This window comes from Vulpes lagopus, chromosome 2, assembly GCF_018345385.1.
Source record: "Vulpes lagopus strain Blue_001 chromosome 2, ASM1834538v1, whole genome shotgun sequence".
NCBI classification, from domain to species: Eukaryota; Metazoa; Chordata; class Mammalia; order Carnivora; family Canidae; genus Vulpes; species Vulpes lagopus.
The window spans coordinates 166,483,056-166,510,728 of record NC_054825.1 but is presented as its reverse complement, the minus strand read 5'-3'; the positions used below and the strand labels follow the sequence as shown (position 1 = coordinate 166,510,728).

The following is a 27,673-nucleotide window of genomic DNA, read 5'->3' as shown; positions in this document are numbered from 1 at the left end:
TCACGAAAGGTCAGAGAAGGTCATGGAGGGAGCATCCTGATTGCCCTCCAATCTTTGGTTCGATGGCCCTGACATCCAGAGGCACATCTGTCCTTCCTGTTTGGTGATGTGGGCCAACTGAGTCCTCTTTCGTCCCTCATCGCAGCACTGTCATCGCCACACACCCCGTCCCATGCACGTGCTTAAGGACACCGAATCTGTGGACACATACACAGACCCTGACGCTCCACTTCAGTGCATGTGTCTTTATTTCTGGATGATATAAAAGAATAAACTTAAAAAACACTCCAAATCAAATACTTTAATGGCTCCCCCAAAGCAATGTGACCCCTCTTCCCACCCTGATAAATAGCGACTTTTGTCAGCCTACCCTCCCACCCCCATAACCCCCTCTGCTATAGACATACTCTGGGTATATATTACTCTACTCGGCAATAGACATCTCCCGAAAATAGAATTCCAGCCCTGCCACCTGACTCTCCCCTGCCCCACGTCCCTGGGATTCTCCTGCCCCCTTTAGACCACCCGCCACTGCAGCACACTGGTGTCCTTGCCCCCCGTGGTCAGGGCCATGCTGTCATCCCACAAGAAGGCCACATTCGTCACATGGCTGCTGTGTCCGCCGTATTTGTGGCTGAGGGCCTGTGAGACGGAAAGAAAGAAGTGAAAGGAGGTGATCTGTCACGTTCGTTGCTGCAGCCCCTGCGCCAGGCACACAGGAGGTGCTCAATGGATATGTCTTGTGTTAATAAGGCTCAAAGAAGCAAAGAGCTCAGAATCATAGGCTCTCAGAGCAGAGCGTTAGCGCTACTACAGACTCTGAAATTTACCAACTTTGAGGTTGAGAATGACCCTTGGGATCAAGCCACTGGCTCCTTGAACGGATGGGGAAACTGAGGCCTGAAGAGGGCTGCCTCACTCTTGCTCCCAGTGCCGTGGTATCCCCACCCTGCCGGCCCCTCAGGGAGACTCACTCGGGGCTGACAGCAGGGGTAGCTGAACAGGTGGACTTTGCCAAAGTCATCAGCTGAAGCCAGCAACTTCCCATCATGGGAGCGGGCCACGGCATTGATGTCAGTACCATCCGCTCCCTCAGACCAGATCCCTGTGGGCAAGACGAGGGGCGGGTGGGGTGAGATGTCAGCTGGGAGCAGGGACCACTGAGGTGAGCAGGCCCCAGCCTCCCTGCCTTCCTCCTACCAGTCTGTCTCCAGCCAGGGACGAGAACTGGAATGATCTTTTATAAATGCGTAATTGATCCCGGCTCTCCAATGCTCAAAACCCTTCTCTGGCTCTAGCTGGTCTTGGGAGAAATCCCAGGCTACTGCTGCTGCTTCTTCTTTTTATTTTTTTTTTTAAATTTTTTTATTTATTTATGATAGTCACAGAAAGAGAGAGAGAGAGGCAGAGACACAGGCAGAGGGAGAAGCAGGCTCCATGCACCGGGAGCCCGATGTGGGATTCGATCCCGGGTCTCCAGGATCGCGCCCTGGGCCAAAGGCAGGCGCTAAACCGCTGCGCCACCCAGGGATCCCTGCTTCTTCTTTTTAAAGTTTTATTTTATATAAGTAATCTCTACACCCCACATGGGGCTTGAACTCATGACCCTGAAATCAAGAGTCGTATGCCCTTCTGAGCCAGCCAGGAACCCCAGAAAGCTCAGTATGATCCCCAGGCTCTGTGCCACGCTGCTCCAGCCTCCTCCTCCCTGCAGTTCTCCTTGAATTCTGCAATGATTTAGCCCTCCTGTCTTCTTGGATTTCTCCAAATGCCAAGTTTTATGGCACCTCCCTGCTCTTGTGGGAGACATGCTATGGTTCCCTGTGCCTAGAGACTGCTTTCCTTCCTCACTATACCTCCGCATCCTCCAGGTCCAGCTTCGACAGCCCTTCCTTCAGGAAGCCCTCCATGATTCCCTCCTAGGCTGGGACAAGCCCAGTCCCAGCCTAGTCTACTAGGGGTTGTCTGGGGACAGGTGCATCTCCTCCACTGGACTGTGAGGCTCATGATGGCAGGGCTGGGGCTGTCACGGTCACCACTGTGTGCCAGCTCTGGCCCGCTCAGGGCTGGGCACAGAGGTGCTCAGGGAAACTGTTGGCTGCACTGATGCTTGAACAAATGGGTGGCTGGGACACTGGCAGTGTGACCGTCTCTGGGCCAGGCCCACCACCTATTGGTCTCACTTCATTACAGCTCCAAGGGCCCTAAATGGTCACCTCACCCTGCCCTTCCTCTTACCCAAAAACTGCCCTTGTGTATAAAAGAGTGAATTTTTCGCCCTGGGGGTAAGCAAGAGATTACAAAGGCCACTAGTCGACAATGTTTCTTGGAACTCCTGCTCTCAATGCTCCTGCTCCCCCATTCCAGAACTTACCGAACACCCCAAACCCCAGGACACAAGTAGCTGTGGCCCATTCCACATTCCTCACAGCATCTGCACTGGTGATCTGCTTACAGGTAGCTGGGTCCCCTGGAGCAGAAAACAGGGGTGTTGAGGGTTCAGAGCAGGAAAAACTACTGACTTAACCCATCTATTTCACAGTTCAGGGACACAGAGGTCCGAGACAGGAGGCTAAGGTCATTCCACCTCTCCAGACTGGGCTGAAGGGGTGGATCCTGGATGGTGACTCTCAAGGCCTGAGCAGGGGCATCTGCTTAGAAACCCGGACTCTACCCATTGAACCAGGAATAGGAAGAAATCAGAAGCCAGGAGACCAATCAATCAGAACAGCCCCTGAGTACGGGAGCCAGAGGACAGAGATCTGAAAGCCCTGTTTCCCTTCCCTAGAAGTTGGGGAAGTGTCTGCAAATCACACAGGTAAGTTAGGGAGGCTGAAGGAGCACTGCCTTTAGGTTTTGGAGAACTCACAGTACAGAATCTCGTAGTCGCCGGAGTTGGTGACAAAGCAGCTACTGTCCCGGGCCCAGTCCAGGTGGGTGATAAAGCTGGAATGCCCCTGAGGGGGGAGGGGAAGGGGTGGAGTTAGAGCTGGACGGGGTGGGATGAGACCAGGAAAGGTGGAAGGCAAAATACAGAGGTAGGGTGAGAACACAAGGGGGCTAAAGGAAGGATACACAGCCTTTGGAGCATGGGGGCGGGGCCAGACTACCGGGGGCGGGGCCAGACCGTGATGGGCGGGGCCAGACAGAAAGGGCTTAGAACACAGTGGGGTTTGGAACAGGTGGGCACAGCTAGACACAGAGGGGCGGGCTTGTAACACAGGGGTTGGGGGGGTAAGGGAGGGGGTGGGCAATGTGTGGGCGGGGCTAGGACGCCTGGAAGTGATCAGGGCAGAGTCAGTAGCGTTGAAGCTGTGCTCCCTTGAAGGAGAAAACTGGTTAATTCTGCAGCCCCTGGACGGGGTGGCGGCGCGGGCTGGGGGCCACTGCCCACTCACCGAGCACTTGCCCAGGCGGCTGACCTTGCGGCCGCCCTGGTCCACCGTGTACACGTACACCAAGTTGTCGTGGGAGCCCACGGTCAGGTACGCCCCGTCTGGGGGAGGGGGAGGGGGGCTATGAGGAGGCACCCAGGCTCTACCCCCTTCTCTGTCAGATTCAGCCCCCCACCCCGCTATTCCAGATTCCTCAGCTGTCCCAAGCTCCAGCCCCGCTACAGTCCTAGACCGGCCCCTAGGCCTTGCCACACAGCTCCACTCCTGCCCCCTGCTAGGAACTGAGCATCAGTTTCCAGGCCTGGCTTTTCCAAGATCGCTGGGCCCCGCCGCTTACCTGGAGAGAAGCTGACCACCGAGATCTGTTCATTGCCATCGGTGTGGATAGCCACCAGGTCATGGGTCTCTGTGTCCAGTAGGAGCCATCTTTAAGGAGAAGGCATGATTGGGGGAGGGGATGGGAGCTGATCTGGGGGGGGGGCGGGGACAATCTGTGGGGCTTAAGGGAGGGACCCCAGAAAAGATTTGGAGAAAGGGACGGCTGGGTGGCTCCATGGTTAAGCGTCTGCCTTCGGCTCAGGACGTGGTCCTGGAGTCCCCAGATGGAATCCTGGAGTCCCCAGATGGAATCCCACATTGGGCTCCCTGCATAGAGCCTGCTTCTTCCTCTGCCTATGTCTCTGTCTCTCTCTATGTCTCTCATGAATAAATAAATAAAATCTTAAAAATGGGACACCTGGGTGGCTCAGCGGTTGAGCGTCTACCTTTGGATCAGGGCATGATCTGAGTCTCGGGATTGAGTCCCACATCAGGCTCCCTTCATGGAGCCTGCTTTTCCCTCTGCCTATGTCTTTGCCTCTCTGTGTGTCTCTCATGAATAAATAAATAAAATCTTTGTTTAAAAAAAAAAATCTTAAAGAAAAAAAAGATTTGGGAGAGAGAGGCAGACTCCAGAGAAATGTTGAGAGAACAGTCATTGGTGAACAGTCTCTTAATCACAGATTCTGTGGGCCCTGGGGACATTGGGTAGGGGGGTGGGTGTCAAGGGACAGTTCTCAGGGGAAGCAGAGAGGCCCTCCCCAAATCCCCTACTCAGCTTTACCTGCCAGTCACCGTGCCCACAGCCAGGACAGAGCCACTGGGGTGGAAGCCAGCAGAGCGGGCAGGGTCCTAAGGGAAGACAGGAAGCAGGGCTGAATTAGAAATGACAAATACCCACCATTTGCTTCGACGTGGATGGAACTGGAGGGTATTATGCTGAGTGAAATAAGTTAATCGGAGAAGGACAAACATATGTTCTCATTCATTTGGGGAATATAAATAATAGTGAAAGGGAATAGAGGGGAAGGGAGAAGAAATGTGTGGGAAATATCAGGAAGGGAGACAGAACATAAAGACTCCTAACTCTGGGAAATGAACTAGGGGTGGTGGAAGGGGAGGAGGGCGGGGGGTGGGGAGGTGACTGGGTGGCGGGCACTGAGGGGGGCACTTGACGGGATGAGCACTGGGTGTTATTCTGTATGTTGGCAAATTGAACCAATAAAAAATAAATTTATTACTAAAAAAAAAAGTATGATAGAAAAAAAAAAGGAAGCAGAGCTGAGAACTGGGGTCTCCAGTCTACCTGGCCATCAATCCTGGACCTCAGAGCCAACTCTCAGCCCGACCCAAGGGCCCTCACCTTCCTGTGCTGCCCTCTAGTAACCCGCTGCCACACACTGCAAGATGGCTTACAGGAAGTGCCCCACAAAGGCTGGTTATGAGTATAATTACACAGGTGTTGGGCAAGTGATTTTACCTTTCTACATCTATTTCTAAGCAAAACGGGATCAGTTATCCCCACTGCCTTATGGAGGTTGTGAGAAATTAAAAGGATGAAGTGGGGTAAAGTGCTAAGCCAGTTCTCTGGGCATGGTCAACAGACTGCCCAAATCAGAAGAATCTAAGGGAGCTCATTACCAACTTGCAGATTTCTTGGTCCCAAACTCAGATCTCCTCCTGAATCAGACTCTGTGGACGGGGTTAAGGATTCTGTGTTTCTATCAGCTCCCAGGTGGTTCGATGCCACAATGAGGACGATGATACATGGCCCTAACAATTTCCAGACCACACCATCCCTGACTCAGAGAAGTTCAAAGGCCATTAAGCATTCCCAGATCAGAGTTAACCCTGCATTCCTGGAGCAAAGCCTCAAACAGTGGTGTGGGGGATATGCTGGACTGAGGTTCCAGTGTCCCACACTGTATAGGCAGGGGAGCCTAAAAATTACACTGCCCAGAATCCTTTGCAGCTAGGGTCCCACTGTGATTTGGGTCAGGTGATCCGTTGTGCTCTTGTGGGCTCTGGAAGACAGAAGGCAGAGGTCCTGCCCTTCTATTTCCACTCAGCATTTGGGCTCTGAAAGCAATGGCATTTGCTATGCTCCTGAGCTGTCACTGGCCTTAAAGGGTAAGAGCACAGAGTATCCAGTATCCAGTGCAAATGTAGCCAGTGGTGGGTTGCTCTAGGGCAAGCCGGTCCCTCAGAAGCCTCCACAATGATGGAGAGGTTCATGGTCTGTACTTCCCAATATGGTGGCCACTACCCACTTGTTTGAAACGTAGCTAGTGCAACCGACAGACTGAATTCCTGATTATATTTATATTTTAAAGTTAATTGATAAGCCACACGTACTGAACAGAGCAGCTACAGAGCTAGCACTTGCAGTGACCACAGTTTCCTGGATCCTGGGCTACAGCTAAGACGATGGCATTTTCTTGAACTCAGTGTTCCTGACCCCACCCTCCTGACTGGAGAGGCAGAGGCTCCCCTGGTAGATTGGTTCTGTGATGGTGCTCTGGGCCGCCTTCCAGGGGAGAACCTGCTCCCAGAACTTCTAAGTAAGTAAGTCTGAAAGCACCCAACTCTCTGCATTATATCCCCTTCTTGGGGCACCTTGGGTGGCTCAGTCAGTTAAGCGTCTGCCTTCGGCTCAGGTCATGATCCCGGAGTCCTGGGATGGAGCCCTGCATTGGGATCCCTGCTCAGAGGTGAGCCTGCTTTTCCCTCTGCCTCTGCCTGCCACTCTCCCTGCTTGTGCTTTCTGTCAAATAAATAAAATCTTTAAATAAAAATTAAAAAATCCCCTCTGCTTAGGGGTGCCTGGGTGGCTCAATTGGTTAAGCATCTGACTTTGGCTCAGGTCCTCATCTCAGGGTCCTGGGATAGAGCCCTGTGTCAGGCTCTGCACTCAGTGGGGGAGTCTGCTTATTCCTCTGCCTCCCCGCCCCCCACTCCTATGCTTTTACACATGAATGCTCTCTCTCTCAAATAAATACATAAAATTAAAAAAAACTGGAATGCCCGGGTGGCTCAGCGGTTGAGGATCTGCGTTTGGCTCAGGGTGTGTTCCTGGAGCCTGGGGATCGAGTCCTGCATCAGGCTCCCTGTGAGGAGCCTACTTCTCCCTCTGCCTATGTCTCTGCCTTTCTTTGTCTCTCATGAATAAATAAAATCTTAAAATAAAATTTTATATATATCAAAATCCCTGTCTGCTTAAAAACACCAGATGTGGTTTCCATTTGATGCACTGAGCCCTGACCCACTGAGACAGACGGTTCTGTTAGACAAGGGTGCCGGGGCCCCATCCCCTTACCTCGATGATCCTGCTCCACAGGGGCTGGTGGGACTCCGCGCTCCACAGATGCACCAGCTTATCCTGCCCACATGTCACAAACTGTGCCCGGCTGGGGTGTGTGGCCAGGCCCCACAGCTCTTCCACGTGGCCCTGGCAGAAATAGGAGACAGATGTATGGAGACTGCCAATCCATGTCCATTCCCCACCAAGCCTGGTGGCAGAAAGAAGTGCTAGACCAGGGGTGCCTGGATGGCTCAGTCAGTTGAGAGTCTGCCTTCGGCTCAGGTCATGATCCTGGGGTCCTGGGATCGAGCCCCACGTCAGGCTCCCTGCTCAGTGAGGAGTCTGCTTCTTCCTTTTTCTCTGCCTCCCCTCCTGTGCTTTCTCTCTCTCTCTCTCTCTCTCTCTCTCAAAAAAAAAAAAAAAGCTAGACTAGCCCCAGCAATACACTGGGGTCACAGGTGCCCCACGGAAGATCCTTTCCCCAGAGTGTCTGGAGGAGGCTGTGACAGCAGATCCTGGCCCTGGTATATGGCTTGAGGCAAATGCTGCCCCTCCCCCCAGGCCTGTCTTCTCCAGCTGGGGGGACAAGAGACATGCCGGGTGGGGGCTCAACCCTGGCAGTCAGGTGGCTTCCAGAAGGCTGTGGGATCCCATGGAAGGTACCTGGCCTGGTCAGTCTGACCTCAGCCCCATCTTACTGGCAGTCAGATGACTTCTCCCTGGATCCTCAGTTTAATCTTCTGTAAAAGGGGACTCATCACCATATATGTTTCATGACACTGTTGTGCTCATTTGAATCATGGGTGCAAAGTGTCCGAGGCGCTCACGAAATGGAAATGGCTAACTATTATTATTAATATACACTATTAATATTAGATAACAATGAGCAGTAATAATATAATTATTGACGTTAGTATAATTTTTAATGTTAATAATAAAGCTCTAATACATTAATCTATTAATAATATAATCAATAATATGTAATATTGCTACTATGTGTAGGAGTCTCTTGGGTCCCTTCTGGCCTTGGGACATCTAGAAAATCCCTCTAACCCTTGTTTTCCTTCATGTTCTATGGAAACCAGAGCCAGAAGGAGATCTAAATGCAGGAGCAGGGATCTCAGCTAGCCTGATGGGGAAAATGCACAAAAGGATAAGTGGGGGAAGCAGAACTACTGACCAAGGAGTAATTTTGGCCAGGACTTCTGGGCCAGGCACCATTCTAAATGCTGTATATGAAAAATAGATAGATGAAAGATAGATAGATAGATAGATAGATAGATAGATAGATAGATAGATAGATACTATATATGAACTGATTCATGGGGTCCTTACAAACCCCCCATGAAGACAGGTTCTGTGGTTGTCTCACTTCATGGAGGCACACAGGTGGCTCACTTGCCTCACATCACACAGCTAAACAGCAGCAGGGCTGCGATTCGACTCCAGGCAGTCCCACTCCAGAATTCCTGTTCACAACCACCATACTATTACCATCCCCAGTAGGGGTAGGGTGGGGTGGAAGGGTGTTAACTGGGTTTGGGATAGGGTTTGGGCACATTAGGAGGGAGGAGTCACATTTGAGCTGCAAGAAGAAAAACTGGCAGACTCCAGAGGGCCTTCTCAGATCTGTGGAGATGGCACCTGCGGGGTGTGTGGCCCAAGGCACCTGCCGTCCATGTGACCACCAGCCAGGACACTTAACCAACAGAAAGGGCCGCCACTCCTGATCAGAAGGGCAGGGGTGGCACGGCTGTGGCAGGGTCCTGGGGACCCTCTGCTGCACCAGCTGGTAACTCGTTGGCTGCTGGAGCACAGAGAGTCCTGGGAGGGGGTACTGGGATAGGGGTGGGTTCTTGGGTGGGTGCAGGTAAAGGGGAGCTGAGTGGGGTTTGGCAGGCCAGAGGAAAAGGGATGGGGCAGGGAGGTGGGGCGAAATGGAATTGGGAAGAGAGATGGGAAGATCCGAGGAGGAGGACAGATGCAGGAGGAGCACTCACCTGGACAAGCAGTGAGAAGCCCGTGTGGACAGAGCCCTGTAGGATGGAGTTGCGGGTAGTGCCCACGTACAGGGTGTCCCCCCGGCCCTCTGCCACGGTGCGCACTGGGCCGAAGTCCTCTGGGACCTGAGGGTGGAGGGGGTGAGGGTAGATGAGTGTAGGAGCATGCAGGGAAGGGGTGAGGGGAGACCAGCCGGAGAGGAGGGTCTATTCAGAGCCTTGGTGGGGTAGGAGATCCCCTCACCTTCATAGGAGCCTCTCCCCACTCCTCACCTCCACCTCCTGCAGCTTGCTGTAGTCGGAACCCCAGAGGACCACTCGACGATCACGGCCTCCTCCGGACACCAGCGTCCCGTCCCGCAGGGCGCAGAGCCCAAACACACCACCATCATGGGCGCCCAGCATCGCCTGTGTGATGCGGTTCCCACCTGTGAGGGTGAAGCGGGGGGGGGCCAGGGGCAGGGATAAGCATGGGAAGGCTGTCCCTGTATCGACCCCTGAAAGCACCTAGAATGCCCAATCCTACATTCAGCTATTCACTCACTCACTACCTATCTATTCTAATATCTTATCATTCATCCATTAAACCATCTGAACTAATGTCTACCCATCTATCCTTCCACTTTTGATCCATCCACCCCCTCATCCACCCATCCATTCCTCTACCCATCCGTCTGTCTACTGACCCAACCACCCATTCATCCACCTCTCATCATCCATTCCCCTTTCATCCAACTATCATCCACCTGCCAATCCATCCTTCTATCCAAACATCCGCCCATTTGCCTGCCATCTCTTTTCCGGCCCATCTACCCATTGCCCCATCTATCCACTCATCTGTCCATTTGACCATCCACTCATTCATCCATTAATCCACTCAATCAACAATTATTTAACTTGAATTTACTCTGGGCCCAGCTTCATGCTGGGGACACAGTGGTGACCAAGATGATGTCAGATCTTGCTGTTACAGGGCTCAGAGTCCAATTTCAGAGACAGATCTAGTACTAGTCAGTGGCAACCCAAGGTAGTTGGGGCTAGGATGGGGGGAAACCCAGGGGACTGTGGGATCCCAGAGAGGACACCCAGCCTGGTTGTTGAAGAAGGCTCCCTGGAGGAGAAGATGGCTGAGCAAGGATCTGAAGGATGAGTAGGAGTCAGCTAGGACAACAGAGGGTGGAAAAGCACTATGGGCAGAAGGAACAATGTGCACAAAGGGAAAGAGAGGAGAGAGCATGCACTGTTTAGGGAACCATAAAAAACCTGGTCTGGGGCACCTGGGTGGCACAGTTGGTGAGCATCTGACTCTTGGTTTCGGCTCAGGTCATGATCTCAGGGTCATAATATTGAGCCTAGAGCCCCAACTAGGGCTCAGTGCTCAGTGCTCAGTGCAGAGTCTACTTGGAATCCTTTCCCTCTTCCCCCCCTCTCCCACTTGTGCACACGCATGCACACGCTCTCACTCTCAAATAAATAAAATCTTAAAAAAAAAAGAAATCTGGGGATCCCTGGGTGGCGCAGTGGTTTAGCGCCTGCCTTTGGCCCAGGGCGCGATCCTGGAGACCTGGGATCAAATCCCATGTCGGGCTCCCGGTGCATGGAGCCTGCTTCTCCCTCTGCTTGTGTCTCTGCCTCTCTCTCTCTCTCTCTGTGACTATCATAAATAAATAAAAATTAAAAAAAAAAAAATTTGGTGTGATTACATGTAACATATGAGGGGCAAGGGAAGGTACGGCCAGACCACACAGGGTCTCAGAGGCCTCAGTGAGGAACCTGGACCTTGTTTGGAGGGAACTAAGGAGGAATGGAAGAGTTTGGTGGAAGAATGGGGTCAGATTTACACTTGGTTGAGAAGAAAGGGAATTCCAGGAGGCAAGACTGAAGGCCAGGGACCAGGGAAGAGGCTGGGGCAGCAATTCAGAGGGACAGTCCTCTTCAGTGCCCATCTTTCAACTTATATGTGGTATCACAGGTACATATACCATCCTGTCCTCTTACCTCTCCACCACCCCGCAGTCCCATAGGACGGACTCTGTGGTGGGTCTGGGGTTACAGAAATTAATCAGACCCAGTCTCTCCCCTTGGAGAGCTCATAGCCTGATGGGAAAGACACACTGCCAACTGTTCAGAGCTTATTCTCAGCTGTCTAAGCTCAAGGGAAGCTCCAAACAGCACTGTAATGAAGGTAGTGGTATTACACCCATATTACTGATAGGACAACTGAGTCTCCATCATAAAGCAGCACCTGACTCAGGCCTGTCTCCCATATACTCATGTGCGGTGGGGCAGGGTGCCTGGCTTGGTCATTTGCTGGGTCATTCCCTTTCTCTAAGCCTATGGTTTTTCTTTTTCTTTGTTTTGTTTTCAAGATTTTTTTTTTTTTTAACATTTTTCTTTCTTTATTCATGAGAGACAGAGAGGCAGAGACATAGGCAGAGGGAGAAGCAGGCTTCCTGCGGGGAGCCCAGTGCAGGACTTGATCCCAGGACCCTGGGATCACGCCCTGAGCCGAAGACAGATGTTCAACCGCTGAGCCACCCAGGTGCCAAGATTTTTTTTTTTTAAGTAATCTCTCCACCCAACATGGGTCTGGAACTCACAACCCTGAGATCAGTAGTCACATGCTTTACTGGCTGAGCCAGCCATGCGCTCCGGGAGCCTATGGTTTTTCATCTGTGCAGCCTTGAATAAGGAGCATCATGTATGTGAAAGCAAACGTACCCAGGCCAAAAAACTCATTGATTGGTTCATGCCACCCATCTGCTGGGACAAGCCATTCATTTCTTCCTTCACAATTCATGCAAAGGCTGGGGCAAGCTTTCATTCACCCCATTAGCCTTTGCTGGGCCAACACACCAACCCATCGGTTGGGACAACCATTCATTCATTTACTTGTTCATTCACCTCATCACTCGCCATTAAGGAGGACAGTGGAAGATGCTTACTCAATCTTCCACTCATCGGGCAGAACAACCCTTCATTCACTCCCTTATTCTTCATTCACTGCTCTGGGACAAACCATCTCTCCACACACCCATCCACACACCTATCCGTCCATTCACCTGCATCTGGGTTAACCAGCTCATTCGTTTATAATTCAAACTTGCTCCCTGCCATGGGATTTGCAGAAGACAAGGCTGGGGGAGTAAGTCAAGAGTTCGTGGAGATGGGGACAGGGAAGCTGGGCCTCGATTGGGGGTGGGAATTAGGCAAGTGAAGATTCGGCCTGGGTTATCTTATGTTCCACACAGCTAGGACAGAGGGAGGCTGAGTCAAAGGGAGTTAGGGAGGACTGGACCACACAGGTGGGGTGACACTGACCTTTGCCCCAAACATAGAGGTTCCCCCCAGAGTCCCCGGTGACCACATCGCCACCCTCCAGAAAGGTCACACACAGCACATACTTCGGTTTCTCGTGTTTCTAGGGTGGAGGAAGAGGGGAAGGTGTCAGAAGGCTGCTGAAGCAGACAGCTTCCCAGAGCTCACTTGCCATCCAGGACCGTGGTCCTGGGGACACCCCTCCATGCTTCTGGGGGTGAGACCCAGTGCGGAGCATCCCGTCTCCAGCCTGCCTGCATGGATTGCTCCATGGTCTAGAGCTTCTGACCACTTCGTCTCCCTTGCCCAACCTTGGGCCCACTTCCTGCCTCTTCTCTGACTTTTCTTCTATCCTCTCTCTGTCCCTGGGTCTCCCCCTCTGTCCATTCCCAGGTCTCCCTCCTCTGTTCCCGTGGTCCCCCGTCTGTCCCAGGTCTCCCACTCTTTCTGTCCCTGGCTTCCCCGCTCCACCCCTGTGCCTCTCTCTACCTCACCCCACCTTCCCTCTCCTCAATCTCTCTGTTTCATCTGTGCCTGGTGTTCTCAGGGCCCCAGTTCTTACCAAAGGCAGGCCAGCCCTGTCAGAGGTGCCCCTGCATCTTCCTTTCCAGGCCCCCTACTTCCTGCTCAGCATCTCTCTGTCTGGGTACATATCTCAGTCGGCCAGTCAGCCTCTGACCTCTGTGTTTTTCCATATTCTCAGCAAGCACAGCACTGCTTAATGAGCATTTACTATCTGTCAGGAGCTGCTATACTCTTTACCCCATTGAATCTTTACAACTTTAGAGTTAAGGAGGATTATCTTCCCGGTATGGATAAGGAAATTGAGGTAACATCTCATCATCCCCATAATCTCCAGCCTCTGGGACCCTCGTTTTGTTGTCTGCCTGGGTGTCTCTGCCTGCCTCTCTCAGGGTCAGCCCATCCCCACACCCCTGGCACTCACCTCAAAGAGGCCCTGCCGTTTGCTCAGGCTGCCCCCCTCCAGACTCCAGAAGTAGATGTGGGATTTTCCGCAGGTGATGAGCAGGGTGGGGTCTGTGGGGTGGAAGGTGGCCACCAGCACAGCCTCGTTGGAGCACTTTGGGGAGTGGGGAAGATTCTGAATGAGGACCTCAAAGCCACCAGGGCCACCCCACGTAGGACTGCCCTATATAGCTGCATGGGTTACGCACTCCACAACCTGTGTATTTAGTATAAGGCAAACTAAAGTACAGGAGGCAGGGCCAGCCTGCCTAAAGTGTTATTTATATCTAAAGTGTTATTGCCATCTTCATCAATATAAAAGCAGACCTTGGAGAGCCCCGACTCTCCATCAAGTGCTGTGCTAAGCACTTTATCCATTAATTCCTGTAATCCTCACAGCACCCTGTGAGGTAAGGCTCATTAGTGCCCTCCATTACCGATGAAGATGTGAGGCTCAAAGAGATGAAGTCTCTTGCCTTAGGCTATGCATGCAGCCAGGTGAGAAAGAGTCAAATCCAGAATCAACTCAAATAGATCTGATTCCAGAGCCTGGCTTCTCAATCACTGAGTCTCTATCCCCTAACTGGGCCCCAACCAGCACCTAGATCTCCTGCCCCATACCAAAAATAGGCACATGACCTTGTGCAAGTAGCTGTCTCCTCTATCATGCCTCATACTCAGCTAGAAGTCAGGCCACCACCAGAGATCCAAGTCAATGTCCTGGACATTGCAAGGCTCAGGTCAGTAGCTGCCTCGTATGGACCTATTTTGTAGGCCTGGTCCAGCCACCTCATATCACAACATCAAAGTCAGGGCCCTGCTAGGAAGATCTTACCATTATCCCCATTTTACAGATGAGGCAATCAAGGTTCAGAAAGGTAAGCCTCTTGCCTGAAGTCACACAGCCACCACATGGTAAAGCTTGGACGTAAACATGAGTCTATCCGATTCCAGACTCCTAACTGCTGAGATCCAGCCAGTCCCACAGAGGCACCCCAAGGAGAGAGGATGAGAACAATCATCCCACCTTGCCATCCACCACCTTGGCCTCCTTGGCCCAGTCCCACACAGAGAGCATGTGATCGTTGGATTCGTCCACTGCACACAGCAGGTTGCCCCCATTCTAGAAAGGGGAGAGAGGTGGCAGGGGGTGGGGGTGGGAGGAGGGCGGAGAAGGTGGGTCAGGATCCATCTCAACACTTTGCCCACAGAAGCATTCCCCACTCAGGCTTGTTTTAAGATTTTCAAAGCTCCTGGCCCACGATATATGAAACACATTCAAATACTTTCCCTATCCAGCAGCCGGACACACATTTTAAAGGGTTTCTATAATTTTCCCTTTTGAAATGACTTGCTCCCAAAGAAATTAATCTCATTTGCCCTCAGCTACTTTTTCTCTGCAGCCACCACATGGTCAGGAATCCTGAGACCATTTAATCTGCCCTCTTAGATGGCATGATTTTTATGTACATGAATTTCAACAATCAAGTTGGTAAAATATTGGGTATTTATACTTTTGGTTGAACAGGTTTTGATTTTGTAGGGCTCCCCGCCCCATCCCCATATACACACCGTGTGACAACAAACTAGCTTTTCTCCCCCCACAGCCAGTGCTCTCAAAGCACTCCTTAGGCCTCAGAAAACTTCTGAGGCTCTAATCCAAGTGTTTCTTACACGATCGGTGGGAGGACCAGTTGTTTTTTATTCCTCAATCCATTGCATGTCAATACTTAGGTAAACTACATTTTGATAAAAATGTAAAATATGATGAAAAAGCCCACCGATCTCAGACTTGGATGTTGTGGGAAATATCAAATTGCTCTACAAATTCCTAAAGGCTTACTCTCCATTTCTGTGCTTATCTCACCCAGACCTGCCAACGCCCATCCTGCCAACATCCATCCAGGCCGCCCACAGGGAACCACGCTGGCCCTACACACTGGCTCACAATGCCTAAGGGATAAGGACCTTTCAAGAATGAAAGTTGGTGCCAAAAATAATGCCATGAGCATGAGCATGAGCATGAGCTGATCAAAGGATTGCTGAGGAGTTCGTCTGGGGACGATCAGGACATGTGAGTCCCCCTCACATGGGCTAAGAGCATCCCCGTGAGGTCACAAAGATAGGCGCTAACTCCTGACTCTGGAGGTGGGGGGCAGTCGAAGGGCGGCGCAGGACTCACAGATTTGGAAAAGCCTACACAGCACACAGCTCTGTCAAACACCCCCAGGCCCAGCACATGTAAGGTGGAGAGGGAGACTGAGTCCCAAATGCGCACGTGTGGTGGTAGTGGCTGCAAGGAAGAAAGAGGCCTGTTACCTGGGGGGGGCCCAGCTGTCTGCCCCCACCCCCACCCCACCCCAGTCTCCAAGTCCTGCCCCCTCCAGTCTGTTACCTTCCCCTCTTTAGTGGTGCCTGCCACCTGCCCGGTGGCAATGGTGACCATATCAGGGTGGACAGCCAGGCTGAGAGAGAGGACAGACGGACAGGGCTCAGTGGGAGGGAGCGGGCTCACGGCGGGCCCTGGACACCCCTCCCATGGCAGGCTGAAGTCACAGGGCCTGGGCTATTCATTCCACAAGTTGGCTGAGTGATAAACATCTATTTTGTCTTTCCGGAAGGGTAAGGGAGGAGGGGGGCACTCTCTGGGTACTCAGCCTCAGAAGCAAGCCTCTGGTCTGGGGTCTCTAACTCAAATGCCTGCCAGGCTCAGGCCTGCACCCAAATGGTGGCCAGGAGAGCGCCCCCACTTATAGGGGCTCTCTCTACCTGGCTCCAACACGCTATGGGATTGTCTGGGGGCACCACCTAGGAGGTTTCGAAAGAAGTGCAACATCCAGGCATCTGAGGGAACTCACTGACCTTTAAGATACTGATAATCGATCCACATTTTTTCCCCCTGAGTTCAGCCTGTCGGCCCAGCAAAGTCCTGGCCCCTCCCCCCACACCCCCACTGCCCCTCCCAGGTCTTACCATTTGATGTCATCGTTGTGTCCCAGGTAGTGCCGCTGCCTCTGCTCCTCCACACTGTACAGCACGGCCACGGAGGCCACGAAGTACACTATCTCCCCGGTAGGCAGCAGGTAAAGGTTGGCCCGACAGTCCCGGCCGCGGTAGCCATAGCTGGAGATGCCCGGGGGCCGGTCAAGGAGCCTGTTTATCATTCCACATGTGCACTGACTACTGGGGGCACCCACTTGGGTTAGGTTTTCCTGCTTTCACTAAGACCCCCTCCCCCACTGGGGATACACCACCCCCAACACTAGGTCTACCAAAATATTAACCCTCCCAACCTATGAATGTGACCTTACTTGGAAAAGGGAGTCTTTACAGATGTAATTAAGGATCTCAGGATGAGATTATCCTGGATAATCTGGGTGGGCCCTAAATCCAAAGAGAGTGCCCTTCTAAGAATCAGAGAGGAAAAGCCGAGAACAGGCCGGGGGAGGTAAGGGGGTGGGATGGGACCCTCAGGAAAATCAGAGTCTGGAGTGCTGTGCAGTGGCTACAGGTCAAAGAGCCCCAAGTGCTGCTTGTAGCCACCAAAAGCTAGAAGACAGACATGGGACAAATTCTCCCCCAGAGCCTCTGGTGGAACTGTGGCCCTCCTGGCATCTTGATTTTGGATTTCTGGCCTCCAAAACTGGGAGAGAAACATTTTCTGTTTTAAGCCACCAAGTTGTGGTAATTTGTTACAGCAGCCACAGAACATGGATATAACCTCCCCCTCCCACCCTTTCTCCAGAAGGATCCTGTTAAGACCTGTGAACACTAAGTTAGCTCACATCTGCTCCAACCTTCCCATGGGTCCCGACTAACTCAGGGCAAAAGTCAAAATCCTTACGAAAGCCCAGGCACGAGGCCTGGTCTGATCTGGGCCGATTCCTCAGTCTGGTTCCACTCACACTGGCCTCCCTCTCTGTTCTCACCTCAGGGCCTTTGCACTTGCTGTTCCTTCTACCTGAGTACTCCTCTCCTTCATCTCTCCATGGCTCCCTCACCTTCTTCAAGTCTCTGCTCTACTGTCAGCTCCTCAGAGAGGCCTTTCCTGCCCATACTATTTAAAACTGCAAACTAGGGATCCCTGGGTGGCGCAGCGGTTTGGCGCCTGCCTTTGGCCCAGGGCGCGATCCTGGAGACCCGGGATCGAATCCCACGTCGGGCTCCCGGTGCATGGAGCCTGCTTCTCCCTCTGCCTGTGCCTCTGCCTCTCTCTCTCTATCTCTCTGTGACTATCATAAATAAATAAAAATTAAAAAAAAAATTTAAAAAAAAAAAAAAAAAAAAAAAAGAATTCAGTATTGAGAAAGGAATGACTGACACTCCTCTGTTCAGAACTTTCTATGGTTACCCCCATCTTGGCCTGGCGGGTCCCTTCCTGATCTCAACAGGGCTTCTCTGATCTTGGAATTCCTCAAAATGCCAAGATCATGACTCTGGCCTTGACAATGACCTTTCCCTTTGCCTAGTATACTCTACCTGCTACTCTTCTCAGCTGTCACTTCCTTGAACACTGGCCTCATGTCACTCAGTAATTATCTGGTTAATTGGTTAACTGTCCCTATTCCCCAATGAGACTGTGAGTTCCGTGGTGGCCAAGACTGGGCTGTTTCATTCACTTCTTTAACTCCTCCTCTGCCCAACTGGGGTCCCCCATCCCAGCCTTGCTCACTGTGGGTTGTCACTGTCAAAGATTTTGTCTCCACACTGGATGGGGAGCCCTAGGAGGGGAAGAGGTCATGGTGACTACTAAGTCCCCAGCCCTTGGCCCCAGATGTTCAGAAATTATCCAGGGGCGCCTGGGTGACTTAGTTGGTTAAGCTTCTGCTTCTATTCAGGTCATGATCTGAGGATCCTAGGATGGAGCCCTGTATCGACCTCCCTGCTTGGCAGAAAGCCTGCTTCTCCTCCCTCTGCTGCTGCTCTTGCTTGTGCTCTCTCTCTCTGTCAAATAAATTAAATCTTTAAAAAAAGAAAATATCTGAATGAATGCTGACATGTCTATCTTGACCCCACAGAAAACTGCTCTACCCTGCAGTTATTTCTGAGATGGGGCATCTGAGGCCCATACTGATTTTTGCAGCCTCAGCTGATCCAGCCTGGCACAACAGCTGAGTATGCTTTGAGTCTCGTGAATATTTCCAGCTGTCTCAAAGAGACCCTGGCCTCTAAGATCCCTGCCTCCTCCAGAGCAGAAAACCAAGGCCAAGAGAAGAGGACAGATACTGGGTCCCTAGGATGCTGATCCCTAGCCCCACTGGGCTTTTTAGAAAAAGCTTGGGCCACAGAATCAAGATTTCTTTGCCTCAGAACACTTCTGACTCCCCAGGACAGTGCTCAGTGCCCCCTCTTGGACTGTTTTCTCATCCAGAAAGTGGTGGTCATAATTCCCAAACTGCAGGCTTCAGAGAGCTCTCAGACGCTGCTCGTTGTACAAATACATTCTCAATTCTACAAGAGAAGGATCATATCATTCACCATATCTATACATAAAACACTTTAGAACAGTGCCTGGCATCTAAGTCATCAATAATGAGTAGTTACTATTTTATCAATCTGTTTATAAACCACATATCTTGAGCTTGGCACCCTTATGCACTGTTTCATAGCCCTCCGAATCTGAGATCACGAAGCCCCTTTTTTAGAGGACACAGCTGAGGTAGAGAGGCGAGGCAACTCGTCCAGGGTCATACAGCCAGCCAGAGGCTGGGCGGAGGTTTCAACCCATTCCTGCCAGGCTCCGAAGATAGGATTCTTCTTCGCCATTTCCAATTTCTGTTTCTTAAATACATCAAGCTCGCTGTGGCTGCAGTGCCCTTGTACCTGCCATCCCTCTGGAACATTCTTCTAGTTCTTCCTATGCTGGCTCCTAATTGTTCAATTTACGCAGCTCAAAGGCCCCCTCCTCAGAGAAACACAGTGACTCCTCTCACATGACCTTGGGTTCCTGTGTTCCCAGCATTTATTACCTTTTTAAAAAAGTATTTATTTATTTATTTATTTATTTATTTATTTATTCATGAGAGACAGAGAGAGAAGCAGAGACATAGGCAGAGGGAGAAGCAGGCTCCCTGTGGGGAGCCACATGCAGAACTCAGATCCCAGGACCCCAGGATCACGACCTGAGCTGAAGGTGGATGCTCAACTACTGAGCCACCCGGGCGCCCACCAGCATTCATTACTTAACTGAAATTACCTTATTTGACCACTGGCTTCTGGTATCTTCTGCTCTCTCCCCACCCCTTCCCCGCCCCCTCCTTAGAAGTTGAGCTCAGGTTGATGGCTGCAATGTAGGAGAATATCTGACATATGGAAGGCACTCAGCAAACATTTGCTGCTTTCCTGAATCATAAAGGGTCATTCAGCTAACCTGCTTTCCTGCTGCTTCCTCCGGACTCCAAGATCATTCTGACCCTTCAGGCCACAGACCCCTGCCAGTCCCACCTGATTCAGAGCAAAGACCTTCCCTCCTGGAGTCTCAAACCTGAAAGACATCTGGAGATGGCCCCTCCAGACTGGGGGATGAAGGGCGGGGAAGAGATTAGGGCAAAAGGATACACCCAGTCCAGCTTGAGCCGGCTAGGAGGCAGCTCGGAGCGCGTGTCCAGGCTGTAGGTGGGCGCCATCTCATCAGGAATCAGCATGGGCACAGGGCGCCCCCTCAGGAACATTTTCACGGAGCCCTCCTCTGCCAGGACACCCCCCAGAGGTCAGGCCCCTGCACCAGCCCCCATCCCTATTCCCTCTCCCCTTCAGGCTTCACTTAAAAAAAAAAAAAAATGGGCGGGGAAACTGAGGCCAAGGAGGCAAAGATTCAATAAGCCAGGTCTCCTGACCTCCAGCCATCCCCAGCCATGCCCCTCCCCCTGTCCCTACTCACCCATGCTGAAGATAACTTCTTTGGTTTTGCTGTCAGGAAATGGGGAGAAAAAGCGCCCTAATTAGCAGGCAGGTCAGACAATGGGGAGAAACCACTGCCCCCACACACACACCGCTCCCGGGTGGTCTGATGAATAATGGGGGCCGCGTAAGGAGCGGAGCGCTGCCTCTCTGCAGGCCGTGTGCTTTGCTCGGTTGATCTTGCAGAGCCTAAGACACAGGCCCAGAGAGGCAGTGATCGCCAAAGATCACACAGCACGAAGTGGCAGGGACGCGATCCTGGAAGACGCGAGTCACCAGGGACCCCTCCCTCCTAATCAGCACCGCGCTCCCAGCGCTCCCCACCCCCAGTCCCACAGCGCCCCAAACTTCAAGCAGCAAGGGAAGCGGTGAAGGGGCGTGTCTCCACAGTCCCCTCGCCGGCGGAACCCGGCGATACTCGCGGGCCTGGGTCCCTGGCGGGGACGAGGGGAGACCGGGGATCCAGGCCCCGGGAGTGCAGGGAGGAGGGGGTCTGCGAGAGGGTCTCACCCAGCTCCAAAGCTACTCATGGCGGCGGCTGGCGGAGCTTCGGGGCCGGGGGTGGAGCCGGGACGGGCTCCGCCGCTTCCGGCCCTGGGAGGCGCCTGCCCCGCCGCGCCCTGCCCCGCCCTCCGCGGCCGACCCCGGGAGCCGGCCGGTCACTCTGGGTCTCAGATCCCGGGCTGTGGGGTCCTGACACCAGGCTCTTTGGGTGGGGGGGGATGGGGGAGAGTGTTGTTTGAGCACAGGGATAGGGGGCACGTCTGTCTGAGTTCAAACCCCAACTCTTCCACTTCCTAGCAGTGTGGACAAGTTGCCCAACCTCTGCCTCGGTTTCCCCGTTTTAAGAATGGGGATAACAAGAGTACCCACCTCGCGGGGTGATTGCGAGGATTACATTGTTTAATTCACGCAAAGTGCCTGGAGTGGTGTCTAGCACATAGCACTATATGCATGTTTGCTATTATTTGAGTGGGGTTGAAACGTGTGGTTGTGACTCAGCTCCAGCCTTAGTTCAGCCCCCAGGCCCACAGCATCGTGACTCCGTCCTTAGGTTTTTACTCCTCCCAGACCTTCAGTGTGGTCCAGCTTTTGGAATCGACCACGCCCAACATTGTGATCACACCCACCTCCCTTTCTGATCCGTCCCCAAAGTTGACTCCTCTCTTGATAATTGACTGCTCCTCCCGGCCCTCTCCCCGCCTCGGGTCCCGCCAGGCATTCTGACTACTACCTCTTTACCGGGACCCAGACCCTGGGTTGAGTTCTTTCAAAGCTTCCAGGTTGACTCCGCCTCCTCGCGTTTTGGTCACGCCCATATATGGCTCCGCCCCTCTGGCCTAGTCTCAGACTCTGCTCCACTCTCTTCTAGTATCACACATGCCACCAACTGGTATCCCGCCCAGTGATCTGCAGCCCAGGTTCTGGTTCTGCCTTGGCTAACACTCTGGCCATGCTCTCAAATCCGGATCATACCCCTCCCTCTATTCCCCTGTTCCCTGCAGATACTCCTTTGAGGCTTCTGCTCTTCGCCCCACCCCTAAGATTCAATATGAACTTTTACCTTAAGGGCCATGCCCACAAGCCTGGTTCCTCCCTGATTTCCCTAGACACCCTAACCCCTCACGTCTCCTAAATCCTGGCCCAGCCCCTTAAGGCTTGACCACGCCCCTCAATGTTGGCTCCGCCTTCCACTTGGACCATGCTACCTCGGAATCGGTCTCTCCAAGCCTCCGTCACTGTGCCCGCATTCTGAGCTAGATGGCCTCGCTCTAAGTCATCACGTCGTGGCTTGGGGCATCACCCCAAATTCCCCATCCCCTCTTCCATGACTATCTGGGGTCCTGGCCGCACCCTCCGTGACGTGACCCCACCCCAGACACCTACCCTTCCTTTTTGGCGCTGCAGTTACTGCTGGAAGATGTGGTGCGGCTGCGGGGGTCCTCGCGGCGCACGGAGGCGAGGCGCTCTGGTGACAGATAGCGGCGGGCGCTGCGAAGACAGAGCACGTAGTTAGGGACGGAGCCTTGAGGTTAGCAGACCAGGGTCCGAGGCGAGCGAGACCCTCCTGGGGCTTTCCGTGGCTGGAGTTCGGGCACAGTTCCCCCGTCTCCCACAGGTCTTGGAGGAAGGCTAGAGACCCCGGCTTCCGTGCCTTACCTGCGCCCGGAGCTCGCCTCCTTCTTGGGGGAGGACGGAGAGGTGGCATAGCCGCCCACGCGCCGCGGGGGTCCCGCACCATTGAGGGGCGTCCTGGTGGGAAGGCCTTTCAAGAGCTGACACACTAGAGGATGGGGTTAGAGGACAGAAGTAGTGAGTATGAGGTCCAGGTCCTGACCTCTCCCCATCTCATCCCTCTGGTCCGGTAAAGATACCCGAGGCTGTGGTGCCTAAGCGTGGAGGCGCGCGGCCCTTGGGGGTTCCCCGCGCGCGCAGCGCTGCGCCCTGCTCCTCGCATGCCCGCAGGCGACGCAACGCGTCAGCCAACGCCGCCTTTAGGACCGCGAGCTCGTCTTCCTGCAGCTGCAGCCGCTGCTCCAGCGCCGACACGCGGTCGTCCACTTCCATGCCGCTCGTGCCCGACAAATTGTCATCTGGAAGGAAGGGTAGCGCGGGCTGCGGGGGCCACTCCGGAGCTCCAAGGCCCAAGCTGTTCCCCCGCGCGCCTTCCCGCCCTCCTGCCCTCCACCTTCCCGAGTTAGAGGGGCCAGCCACCGCACCGCCCCTTCCTCTCCCTCAACCTGCAGCTGCCTGGGACGCTGGCAGATGGGCCAGGAAGAGGGCTCCGAGGGGAAGGAAATCCCCACCGCTCTCAGACCTATATGCCCCCACACTCCTCTGCCCGCCCTGGAGGTGTGACCTTTAGGGAAGTCCCTTCCTCTCTTACTTTCTAAGATTCTGACAGTCAAGAGCCTTTCGGCTCTGATTTTAAGATTCTATGACTAAGATGCTAAATATCTGTGAGTGATACCAATATTTTAGGTTTTTTTTTTTTTTAAGTAGGCTCCACGCCCAACGTGGGGCTTGAACTCACAACCCTGAGATCAAGGGATCCCTGGGTGGCGCAGCGGTTTAGCGCCTGCCTTTGGCCCGGGGCGCGATTCTGGAGACCCGGAATCGAATCCCATGTCGGGTTCCCGGTGAATGGAGCCTGCTTCTCCCTCTGCCTGTGTCTCTGCCTCTCTCTCTCTCTCTCTCTCTCTCTCTCTCTGTGTAACTATCATAAATTAAAAAAAAAAAAAAGAGTTGCACGCTCTACCGACTGAGCCAACCAGGCGCCCCCATATCAATATTTTTTTAAATGACACCAACTTATTCCTAGTGACACTATCGCTCTAGAATTGATTTTCAACATCCTCTGACGAATATTAATATTTTATCGCAGGTACTAACGTTCCCTTTCTGTTTCTTAAGACTTTCTGAGCCAAAATGTCATGCCTGGTCCCTCCGCTTCCCATTATCTCCGGACCAAGGGGTTCGACCCCAGAGTCGGCTGCAAGGACAGAGTTTCTGCGGCCCCTGGCGGTAGATTTGGGGGTTGCAGGCAGCGCATCTCAGACCCAGGAGACCCACAGGAGGGAGATGAGGGCGGGGATCTGACAACCAAACTCTCTATCCCAGCCGGAGCTTCTCCCCTGTTCCTCTTCTTTATTCCGCTTCTGTATTCCACGCCCCAGATTCTCTCTCCCTCTCCTCTCCAGCCCATGGGTGCAGCCAAAAAAACTCCTCCATCACCCCCCCACACACACACACACCCAATCCATTTTCCCCAAGTGGGAGGGGCTGAGGTGTCCCCCTCCTCTTTCCCTCCCAGACCACTCATACCCAGACTCATTGCTGCCAACAACCGAGGAAGACCTGGCTCCCAGCCGGGTGGAAGTAAAGGTGGTATCATTAACAGGGACGGGATGTGGAGGTCGCACCTGCTATCCCGCGTCCGTAGGCCGCCCCGCTGGGCTCCGCAGTGCAGCCGGGTCCGTCCCTCCCCTCCGTCTCCCCCCCGCCCCCCCCACACCCCTAGCGGCCCAATCGCCAGCCCGGCCTCGCCCGCCCTGCCCCCCCCACCCAGCGCCTCTTTGGTCCGGTGCTTGGCCCTGCAGAGGAAGGTGGGGGGGCCTCCCGAAGTCGGAGGAAGGGAGCGGTCAGGACTTAGAACTCCGAAGGGGTCCCGCTGGCATCACGTTTTCCAAAGGAGGAAACTAAGAACGGAGGCTGGGGGAGTGTGCAGAGACTCGCCAAAGGTCACCCAGTCACTCGATGAAGGGGCAGGAGGGCCCAATCACCTCGTTGTGCCAGGCTCCCTCCTCTTACCTACCATTACTAATACCGCCCCCCCCTCAAAAAAAAGAATAGAGAGGGAGAGAAAAAGAGAGACCCCTTCTAGCATTATAGTGAGCAGGACGCTTCATGCAAACACTTAGCACGGTTTCCTGGCTCATGGTACATGCTCAGTAAACCCAGAATGCAATTAACTATTCTTGTGGTACCTACTGCTCCAGGCAATTCTAGTAATGGTAGTATTATATCCATTTGAGAAGGAGGGGAGGAGGGAGAGGATTGAGGCCCAGAGGGATGAAGTTACTTGCGCTTGGACACACAGCCTTGCAGCCGCAGAACAGATACTGGACTCAGGCTTAGGCAGCCTGCCTCTTAGAGGGGCAGAGGGGGCCAAAGTAAGCATCCTGGTCCTCTGCCAACTCCAGCGTGACCAGGGGAGTGAGTCTCCAAACTGGAGTCCCTTCTCAGGGCCCCCTGAGTGAAATGGATGGGCTTTCACCTTGGTCCTTCAAGCCCCCTCGCAGAGAGGCCACAGCTGCATTCTTGGGCCAACCCCGTCCCCCCTTAACTCAATTCCTCTGCTCCGTTCTGAGCATCCACCCACCCTCAGCCTTTTTGCCCAGAGATCAGCGCTCTCTTCTCCCCTCCACCTCCACCTCTCCTCCACTTCCCCTCCACCTCCTGCTCCCCTCATCTGGGCCTGATGCTCACAGTGGCCCTCAGTGGCCCTTCACGCAGAAGGAAAGGGTGTCTAGGAATAAGGGGTGAGTCTTGATTGGGAGTGGTGGGGCCTGAGGATTTGGGGGTAGAGTGGAGGCTAAATCCTCTGGTCATCCTACCTGCTTCCACACCCAGCCCACAAAACAACACCAAATGCCACCCCCCCTAATCTGTCAGTCCCTTTGCCAGGGAGAAGGGGAAGGGTCCCAGAGGACTGGGAGGGGATAGAACAGAGTTCCTGGTCTCCAGGCCTCCACCCTCAAACCCCAAGCTCCTGAACGTTCTGTCCTCCCCTCTTCATCCAGCCACCTGGGGAGAAGGGGACGGTCGAGATGGGTGGAGAACTGGGATCAGGGCTTTGGGGATCAGGGACCTTGCTCTGGGGTCGGGGTCCTCTGTGGTGGCGGGTAAGGAAGGAGGATCTTCAGCAAGGGGAGAGGATGGAGACTTGGAAGGAGGAGGTTGGGGCAGGAAGAAATGGGTCCGGCCCTGGGCGGAGCCAGGGTCGGAACTGAGGAGGGGTCTCACCGTTGCAGTATTGAAGCAGCGAGGACGTGTCGTAGAGGCCGCAGAAGGCCGGGCCGCGCTCCGCCATCGCCCCGCCACAGCCACCGCCGGCCCCCCCAGCCCCAGCCTGGGCCCGGTCCCCCCCTCCAGGCCCTGCCTCCCGTTGCCATAGCAACGCCCTTCTTTCCAGCATCCCCGGCTCGGCCCGCCCGGCATCAGGCGGCCGGCGCCGGGCCTGGCACCGGGGTCATCCCCCAGGATGCCGGGAAAGGGGGGTCGGGACACCCCCTGCCAGGCCCCCCAACACAATCCTTGAACCGGGATTGGTCGAGCTTAGATCCCCCTAGGTACTGTCTGGTCCCGCCCACAACCGGCGCGTATTCTCTCTAGACCCCCTCCTCGCCAGCTCAGGACCAATGAGAGCCTGTCGCGCAGGCCCCTCAGCCAATAGGGATGCAGAAATATTGGAAGGGGCAGGGTCTTCCCTGCTTTTCAGCCTGAAGCGTAGCCCCCGGCTCTGAGAAGAAGATAGGGTGAAGCAAGACACTCCCAGAAGCCCCAAACCTTCTCTCTGATCTTTTACTGAATTTCCCAAAAGCCCTCTCTCAGAACCGGAGCCCAACTCCAAAGCCTCAAATCTTCCTAGATATCCACTAGCTCCGCCCTCTTAGAGTCCTTGTTTATTAGATGTAGACCCGCCCCCAGGCTCTTGGCTCCACCTTAAGAATCCTGCTGGAGCCAAAGTTCTATTGCGGCCCCCAGAGCCTTTGGCACGGCCCCCAAGGTATCCGGGAGCTATAGTACATAGGGTCCCGCCCCCAGAGCCCTTGACCTGATCTTCTTATAGGATTAGCTCCGCCCCGAGGTTTAGGCTCCTCCCCCCAGGTTGGCTGTCCATCCCCAACCTTTCCTTCCTTTCTTATAGGTCCCTTGGTTCCTCCCCTACAGCCCTCATCTCCCACAACTTCATTATCCAGTCCGGGTTTTGACAGAGGCCCCGCTGTGACGCCAGGGAAAGCTGGCGGTGTCAGTCGGAGCTGGCTCTGATGTTGGGGGAGGAGGGGAGGGGAGAAAACCTGACAATGGATTTAAAGAATAGTGGACCACCTTCCCCCAGTCCCCATTGAAGGTCAGCACCTAGTCCTAACCAGGCCATGTTTTATACGAAGGAGAAGAGAGCCCAAAGCGGGAAGAGATTTATTTACAGTACGCACCAGCAGGCCATGAAAGCCCTGGGTTTTGGAATCCGATGGACCTGACTCCACCAATTTCTGGTTGTGACCCTGATCTTCATCTTCCGCATCTGGAAAGTGGGCGGTCATATCGTGCCTCCCAATCTCATTCACTCAAAAATCTTTACTGGAGACTCCTGTGTGGCTCAGTGGTTGAGCCTCTGCCTTCAGCTCAGGTCATGATCCTGAAGTCCTGGAATCGAGTCCCTCATCCAGCTCCCCCGATGAGAGCCTAGCTTCTCCCTCTACCTGTGTCTCTGCCTCTCTCTGCGTCTCTCATGAATAAATAATTCTTTTTTAAAAATCTTACTGATTAAAAAAAGAGGGGGAACAAAAATGTTTACTGAGCATCTTTGGTGTGCCAAGCTCTGTTCTAGGTGCTAGAATTTCAGTAGAAACCAAGTCAGAAAAAAAAAGGCGGGGGGGATCCCTGGGTGGCTCAGCGGTTTAGCGCTTGCCTTTGGCGGGGGGGGGGGGGGGGGGGGGCGTGATCCTGGAGTCCCGGGATCAAGTCCCACATCAGGCTCCCTGCATGAAGCCTGCTTCTGCCTCTGCCTGTGTCTCTGCTTCTCTCTCTCTCTCTGTATCTCTCATGAATAAATAAATAAAATCTTTAAAAAGAAAGAAAGAAAGAAACCAAGTCAGCCCCAGACTTTTTTCTCATGGCTCTTGCAGGGTGATGGAGGAAGTAAGCCATCATATACAAAACAAATAAGTAATAATAGCTAACATTTAATG

General features: G+C 53.5%; 1 protein-coding gene across 5 annotated transcripts; it reads right to left on the bottom strand.

Moving 5' to 3' along the window:
* Nucleotides 1-230: 230 nt before the first annotated feature.
* EML2 (EMAP like 2) lies at nt 231-26,014 on the bottom strand. 5 transcript variants are annotated; one of them, XM_041746268.1, is made up of 22 exons: nt 25,725-26,014; nt 22,574-22,792; nt 22,359-22,482; nt 22,086-22,190; nt 20,179-20,207; nt 19,857-19,986; nt 16,272-16,421; nt 15,694-15,763; nt 15,481-15,591; nt 14,326-14,421; nt 13,279-13,413; nt 12,336-12,435; nt 9,288-9,442; nt 9,015-9,140; nt 7,030-7,161; nt 4,498-4,565; nt 3,733-3,821; nt 3,399-3,496; nt 2,870-2,957; nt 2,375-2,470; nt 975-1,105; nt 231-642 (listed from the first exon to the last, which is right to left on the bottom strand). In XM_041746268.1, exons 1-22 carry the CDS (start codon nt 25,894-25,896, stop codon nt 517-519), a joined length of 2,550 nt encoding a protein of 849 aa, XP_041602202.1. In that variant the 5' UTR covers nt 25,897-26,014; the 3' UTR covers nt 231-516. The 5 variants fall into 5 exon arrangements, with proteins under 5 accessions (XP_041602202.1, XP_041602207.1, XP_041602205.1 ...); XM_041746273.1 differs by lacking the exons at nt 22,359-22,482; nt 22,574-22,792; nt 25,725-26,014 and having other exon boundaries at nt 16,272-16,431; nt 22,086-22,104; XM_041746271.1 differs by lacking the exons at nt 22,086-22,190; nt 22,359-22,482; nt 22,574-22,792; nt 25,725-26,014 and adding an exon at nt 20,709-20,775 and having other exon boundaries at nt 16,272-16,431.
* Between the last annotated feature and the right edge of the window lie 1,659 nt (nt 26,015-27,673).